The following is an 8329-nucleotide window of genomic DNA, read 5'->3' as shown; positions in this document are numbered from 1 at the left end:
ACGTCACATTCAAGCTGTAATTTATTCTTGGAAAGTTTTTCCACAAATCTAGGATTGTAGAGGTGAATAGCTAGTGGTTCCAAAAGTAGTTTGAAAAAATATTTTATTTTCACCATTGAACTTCAACAAAACACCATCGAACTTCAACAAAAAACCATTGAACATCAAAAAAACTTTTAAAATGGAATTGAGACATGTCAATAGATCTTCTTGTGACTAACCCTTTTGGGTTTTTGTGATGACATGTTGTTCAGGATAATCAATTTTGATAACGTGAAGTCTTTTATCGGACAAAACAATCTATAGATTTGTTAACTAGGTTAATATCATTAACATAACATCGTTAACTAGGTTCATTCAAGATCGATAGCACCAAAAACATTTCAAGTCCAGCTTTTCCTATAAAATAACAGGAAATGTATTAAATAATAGATTTTTTTTAATTAGTTTTTGAACACTGAATCCCCCAGTATCCCAGTTCTCTTTTCTTAAATGATAACACAATTTTTCAATTTATTATTTTGAGAAGAATATTGTTAACGAATCCAAAATAAGAACTTGTTTCCAGGTTTTTATGGTAGGATAACTCACTCGAACCACTCGATATGTACTTATATAAACTGATTTTAAAAAAAAAATCAAATTTGGAATACAATGTAGAATATTCCATTTAAAAAATAAAGAAAACATTGTTCTTCACTTTTGATTCACTCAGTATGAAAAAAACATCAAGTAAATATTAATTAATTGAAAAAACTGCATTTTCAAAACATCTTTATAACAAAACAACATTTTCAAATGACTTTTCATTGAATATGGGGGCGAATTAATACATAGACTTGAACGTAAAGCAGAAAGCCAACATAAGAATATTTTCAGTCAATTAAGATATTCAATTAATTTATATTTTCAGCGAGATTAACTAGAAGGAAAGTCGATGTTCTTAAAGTTAAAATCTAATAAAGAATAAATTGATTTTTTTCATTAGATTAACTTCTTAGATTGAGCTTATTTGGAACAAACTTTGATTTTTGTAAATATTCGCCCTGTAAGATTGACACAATTTTTTATGCTTTCAAACCAATTCACTAAACAATTTTTCCACTTATCTGGCATCTCAAAAATATGGATTCAGAAGGCTTCAACAGCTTCTTGAGATGAAGTATATTTCCATCAATTTTTGATATTTTATAACCATCCGATTCATTACTTTAAAAAAGTGTCAAATCTTCAGAATTTGATTTATATCCGAAACAACATTTTTTCAAAGTTTGTCGAGTTGAGAGATATGAAGATATGAGATTTTTAAAGATGAAATTATTATTCAATTTTTTCAAATTATTATTACCTAGTTTCTTAAAATTTGATTTAGCAGATATTTTGAGAGAATGAAGCTCGAACTGAAGTAATGGCAAGCACTCGAAGTTAATTCAAGTTTTTCAGTAATGTTGAAATTTCGTATTACTGAATACAATAACGGATAACGATTCCATAAAACTGACCAGTGAGAATAGAATATGAATATGAACTCATGTCATGTGACAATAATGATACTCATCATTTAGAAAGCAACTTAATGAACTTCATTAAAAGTTGATTATTTTTTATGAATGTCGTAAAAATTGATAAGCATTAATAATCATATCATAATCACCTAATTGAGTTATCATTATATCAGTATAACGAGGAAACTTGAAACTGAAATATTCCAAATTATTGTAAAAAAAACGCAAAATCAGACCACTAGAAATTTCAAGAATTACACCGGTAAATAATTTTGGTAGATTTTCTTTTGGGTTGGTTGCCAAAGTTGCCTAATCTGAAGCTTCACTCAAGACGGGATTTGTGTCTTAGCTTTGCCCAGTATTCTCTCATGCACCAGACACTTTTAACGAAAACAAAAAATCAATAATTTGATTTATATTCGACAATATATTATTAAAAGTATAAACAAAATGAATATATTTTGCTCACCCTTATGATTATTATATTCAATACTAGCGGATTGGTCGAGTTTTGAGGTTTCTGCCAAAGCGTTGATATCTGCCCCGTGTTCTCCCATCGCAACCTCCATCACTGTAACGGAAAATTGTAACTAAGTTCAAATACATTTTATAATTGTCATTCGCCATAAAACAATTACTACGAGGTGGAAAAAGTGGTGATTTTGTTGAGTATATTTATTGCATAAACAAAAATTCACTCAAGTATAGTGTAAAGGAAACTATTCCTTCACATTACTACTTCAATAATTTTTTTTCCGTTGTGTACAATCAGATTCAAAGTTGGGGAAGTTTCGATATTCATATTAGACACATATATAATGGTTTCAAATAAAAAAACAGGACAAATAAAAAATATGATATATAAATGTCAAATGAGACAATTCTGTGAAGTACTCTCTATACGTTCAATATTAGTGATGCAATACGCACTGATCAATGTATTGAAGATGTATCAATACGTTGATAAACCGCGTCTTAGACGTTAGTTCCCACAATAGAACGTTAGCGGCATTTGAAAGGATTGTGTCTCTCGCCTATAGGTGTCCATAGGAGTATCACGAAAATTACCAAATATTGATGTGTTACCTGGTTATAGGTAATTCGTCCCTATTATGATTCAATAAGCAATGCTTGTAATATTCAACTGTGACTTTTCCCTTTATCCCTAATATTTTAGCTTTGTTAAATTGAACAGCATTTCTGAATAAACTAGATACTTTAGAAAAGTTTGATTTATAACTCTCTATCGAATCTACAAATTATTTAAAACACTGTTGGACTTGAAAGACAGCTTTTTCAGGTTCTACTACAACTTGGCGCCCGACGTGGAGCCTAATTCTATGGTCCTGAGATTAGGTTAGGTAAAAAGTTAAGTCGAAAGTAATCGGGTCTATTCGACCCTTCACCGTAATCCGCAAGGGTTTATTGTGGCTCACACCTATTCACACTTGATTAAAAAAAGCCAGATTTTTAACGAAACCGATTAGTTTATATGGTGAGTGGTCTTACAGGTTGGATGGTAAGAGTACGGTTTCATCATTTTCCAAACAGCAACACTGTCGGATTGTCTTCCGACAATCCAAGTCTCTGCATATGAAGATTCAAATGACAGTGAACTGTAAGAAGGCCTGTTATACATTGTAGTTCATCCCTACTGTAGTCCAACAACTGTTTGGTATCAAGCTTCGAAGGGTGAATAGACGCTTTAGAGTGAGCCACTCCTGGAAGATTCTGTCAAAAGTCCATAAATCTTCTTGTTGTAAATCTTGTAAATCTTCTTCTTCTAGTGTTAACACTATCGCATTTGAGGATATATATCATATCGCCAAGAGTCTTTTAAATAAATATGGTTGAATATCTAGAATAGTTGGATGATTAAAATAAAGAATGTGTCTATATTCTCTTTCATGTTCAACGAGGGCTGTGGATTTTTATATTTAGTTTCTTGGAGTTTCTTATGTGTTCTGAAACTCGTGTTTCAATATACCGTTCGGTTTGATCAACATAACATTCGTGACAGTTTCCACAGTTCCATTAATACACCATACTGGATTGTATGTCTTGTGGTGTTTTTGTTTTTTGTTTCGGGGAAAATTGCTTTCCAAGTGTATTATTATTTGAAGAGGCCACTTCAATTTGTTCTGTACTGAATAGCATTCAAAATGTATCCGATACATTTTCTACAAATGGAATTTGGTGATATTTGGGTTTCAACCCTGTATTTTGGGAAGAGGAACTTCTTTCTTTTTTTACTAGGTAATTCTTAATTAATTGGAGATTTTTGTTATGGAACCCAGAATTGGATATGGCAATTGCTCTTGATTTCAAATTTCTCATAATGTTGATTTCACTGTGAAAGATATATTTTGAAAAATATTTTAAAAATATCTCTGAAAAAGTTGATTTATGATACCAGTGTACCTTTAAAATTCGATTGGCATCTTTAATTATTTTAGTATCTGGAAATGCTAATGAATTATTTTCTTCCATTTCAAAAGTAAATTTCAGATGAAAACTATGAAAAGTAGGTAGGTAATATTTCAGTTTGTTTATTTGTAATGGAATGAAATGGAAGCAGAAATATCGTCAAGAGGCAATGAAAATGCATGCATATATTTTGTAGTTCTGTCATGACCAAGTCTGCACAAATGGGTGACATACAATTACTCATTCCCAACCCGAAAATTTGTTTGTAAAAAGATCGATTGTAAGAAAAGAAATTAGAATCTATACAGAATTCAAAAACTTCTATGAAAAACTCTATGGGTGAAGTGGTAACGTTTGAAATTATATCCCATTTTCCTTAAATCATACTAATCAAGAGATTTATAGGAATGTTTGTAAAAAGAGATACCGCCCCAAAAGAAATTAAAATGTAATTCTCAGGTATCATTTTATTTCTCATGAAATTAGAAAATTAAAAATAATCATTCTCATAGAATTCATTCTTTTCGAAACCGTGTGTCAATGTTTCGCTAATCCATTTCAAAAGCCTATAGACGGGAGAACCAACAAAACTAAAGATAGGTCTCGAAGGTATTCAATCCTTGTGTATACAGTACCGAACAAATTAAAGTGGCCATTTCAAATAATAATACAATTGGGAAGCACTTCTTCTCGAAACAAAAACTCCACAAGGCATACAATCCAATATAGTTTACAAATTGAACTGTGGGAGCTGTCACAAATACTATGTTGGTCAAACCGGACGGTACCTTGAATGAAACACGAGTTCACGAGTTTCAGAACACATGAGGGACTGAATATAAAAAATTCCAGAGCCCTCGTTGAACACGAAAGAGAATATGGATACATTTATGATTTTGATCATTCAACTATTCTGGATATTCAACCATATTTATTCAAATACTCTCGAGCGAAATGATATATATCCTCAAATGCGATAGTGTTGATACTAGAAGAGATGTCGATGGCCTTAATACTCCATATTTCAGTTTGATAAGTAAAATTCCTTAATAATTTACCATTTTTTCATTCTTTTCCTTTCTGTCATTGATTAAAAAACAGACACCACCTTCTCAGAATCACAGATAAAGCCATTCGTTTGTGTCATATCGTTCTGTATTGATGTTGTCTCGAAAACTTGATTGTTGCAATGTTTTTTATCATATGTATCTAATATGTCTAATGGTTTTTAAAATAGTAATATTACCACGAAGAAACTACTTTTCGGTGAACTCAATTGAGAACACATTATGTCTTGTAAAATTGAAACGATAATAATCGTATAAATTTTGTGGGAGGTACGTTTATGAAAATTCATTGTAACATAGCTCTGAAGAAGAATTCAATTAAATTTGAAACATTGGCAATAAAATAAGTTTTTTTGTTAGAAAAAATTGATCCTGTTACCCAACCAACCTTTCTGCAAACAAATGAAGAAAACTTTACATTGGTAAAAAATTGATAGGGTATGAATACATTATTGCTTATAAATTCGCCAAACGTACATTATTAAACTCAAGGGTTTGAGACGAGTATTTGAAAATGTAACCCTTTCAGGTACTATTAATTCTGTTGACAATTTGACCAGTTTTCATTTCAACCCTGAAGTTGCAACGTTATTCATGGACTTTAAAATTCCAAAGACATGGAATGTCTCTCGACATTCCACGATATTTTGCAAATATAAAAAAAGTTCCTTTTTTGCATTTTTTGAAAATATATTGCCCCTTGCTATTTGACAACTACAGATCAATCACCATTCGTAGCGAATTGAGCAAAGTGATACATGTATTTATGGACTACTTCTCGTCTTAACGGAATATAATGAGTCAATATGACAAAATGACTTTTGCCCAGGTACTTTAATCGACGAAAAATGCGTCTACAACTTTATAACTTCCTATAGCACTTGAAACTGAGTGCTACAGGAATTCGAGCACATTTATATTTTGGATGTCTTACATTACATACTTAATTACTTATGATTTCACCTGAGTTGAGGTAAAAACTAATTGAAATTTTCAATCACCCGAAAAAAAATTATTCCAACGTATTAAATGTGCTCATACAATATAATAATAATCAGAACCATGTGACTACTCAATGACAAATAATTTCACCTAAGTTTGGATAAAAACTGTTGAAAATATGAATGAACATGTAATAAACTAACTACCGATTTCCACATTAGAGAATAATTCAATTCTATTTAGTCGTGCAGTAAATTATCAGAATTCTTCAATATAAAACGTATTCAAAAAACACTTTATTGTGAGATTTTCCCTAAACAATTTTACAAAAACGCAACACGTGTTTCGCCATACAATGGCTTCCTCGGGCGTGTCCTTACACCATTGTATGGCGAAATACGTGTTTTTGTAAAATTGTTTAGTGAAAATCTCGCAATAAAGTGTTTTTTAAGTACGTTAGCTATGAATCATCATCAACTATCGGCCAATTCCATCATATATATTCAATATATTAATTTCCAAGCATTCCAAAAGACTGACTTTCAAAACTTTCTCTTCCAAATGAAATAATCCATAGTCGTGGTTGAAATCATGCACCTATGAAAAGATGGTTTGCAAATGTGGAATTAGTCTTCACATTAAAGAAAATATTTCTATGTTCCTTTATTTTTTGGAAAATGTTCTTCACGTTTTGCCGATATAAAGTCAACTTATAAACTCCTGATATATCCGACACTGAAATGCTTTTTATAGTTTTACTCTTGTAAGTGGAAAACAAAATATTAGAGGATTTGCGATGTTGCAGATGAAGCAGATTTAAACAGTAAACATATATTTGCATTCATAAATGCAATTGTGAGTCAATCTCATCGGAAATTCAAAATCCATTCAAATAATATTCAACTCTCAATAGTTTTCAAGGATTTCATTCGCACATAAAGACATGTTTATCAGAAGGTAAAATTAAATTATACGTATTCGTACATTAGAGATGAATGAGGTAAGCGAGTTTAGAGAGCACTTTTTATTGCTTGGAATGCAAATTTATTTGTTTAGTATCTGATATTTGATGAAAGTAAAAGTTTGAAAAGGAAAAGTGTGACAGGATTTCACTTTTTTATTGTCGTAATTTTTTTTTGGCCTCCGGAAGGATTCTTATCCATCCATTTAATTGAGGTCACACTTGCTGTAAATGTCATCCATTTAGGTATTTCCAAAAAACGAACAATCGTTTTGATGATATTCTGTTGATTGAAACCTCAGTATTAGAAAAGGTTTCTCTATAAGCCCAATAAGAAAACATCTGAATGCAAGAAGTGCACATTTACCTGTTTTCAGGTGTATCAATAGCGGCAAAACGTTAAGGCTTATATGCGAACAAGACCTTTGAATCCGCTGAGGCATAAAAATCATTTGAGTAAACGTCTGCCACACTGAAATATGTATAACATTTATACCAGATATTACTCACCATTTCCAAAGACAAGTAAACCATGAGCAATCTATGATTTTTGTGGGTAACTAGTTTATTCTACACCAACATTGTATGTAACTTTTGTAATATGTATTTGTATATTTTTTCAGTGTAAATAAACGTTATTAATATTATGACTATATAACCTGAGCAAATGTATGTTGTATTATGGATTTAGTTGGTTTTTGGGTGATCCATATTGAATTAAATTACGTGAAGCAATTGAATGATGAAGCAATGGTGTATATCTAGACGAAGGATTTTTTTTTTCAAGAACAAAACACAAGCACTACAGAAAAAACCTTGAGGCACCTTTAAATCGGTGTCCGTGCGGAAGTGGCGATTCATGTTGGATATTATTATCTGGAGATTAAATTCATTTGGAATAACGTTCTCAAACATTGAAGTTCGAGGTGAACTGAGTTGAACCTCAAAACGATGAGCAGCCACAGTCCTTTGCGTATCTCTGATATGTACCGCTTTTGGTGGAATCAAATGTGCCGTGTCACTTGAACACTTCCCGTGAAAGTATCTCCAGGGGAGAGACAAATTTCCAACCTTTCTTTGATGTTCCAGACTGTCAAGGTTGCAAGTGATGTTCGTCCAATCAGACGGATGGTTCTTTTCTGGATGGAATCCAGTAGCTTCAAAGTATGCTTAGCGGCGGAGCTCCATACATGACAACAATTAATACTCCGACGAAGGTCTGATATGAGCTTTATAAAGCATTAAAAGTTGCAGAGGTCTTACAGTTTTTTGGTTCGGAAAAGTGTTCTTTCGAGAAACAGCCTTTGCAATTCCAGCGACAAGGTTGTTGCAAGACATATTGGTGTCCATTTTGAAGGCACAGTTTGGTAGAATCCGTATATTGTACATGATTTACATGTGTAGCATAGCACACACACATATACTTA

At 31.8% G+C, this 8329-nt stretch overlaps 1 protein-coding gene across 1 annotated transcript in view; it reads right to left on the bottom strand.

Moving 5' to 3' along the window:
• LOC111506756 (ATP-binding cassette sub-family G member 1) overlaps positions 1 to 8329 on the bottom strand; it is a 214936-nt gene that overhangs the window by 74700 nt on the left and 131907 nt on the right. The window contains exon 7 of the mRNA XM_074170013.1: positions 1975 to 2076. Coding sequence (XP_074026114.1) covers positions 1975 to 2076 — 102 coding nt within the window. The remainder of the gene's footprint in view (positions 1 to 1974; positions 2077 to 8329) is intronic.

This window comes from Leptinotarsa decemlineata, unplaced genomic scaffold (assembly GCF_025532065.1).
Source record: "Leptinotarsa decemlineata unplaced genomic scaffold, Ldec_3_MD MMD2_P_RNA_scaffold_6, whole genome shotgun sequence".
NCBI classification, from domain to species: domain Eukaryota; kingdom Metazoa; phylum Arthropoda; class Insecta; order Coleoptera; family Chrysomelidae; genus Leptinotarsa; species Leptinotarsa decemlineata.
Note: the sequence above shows the minus strand (reverse complement) of the source record. Positions and strands in the feature narration are given on the sequence as shown.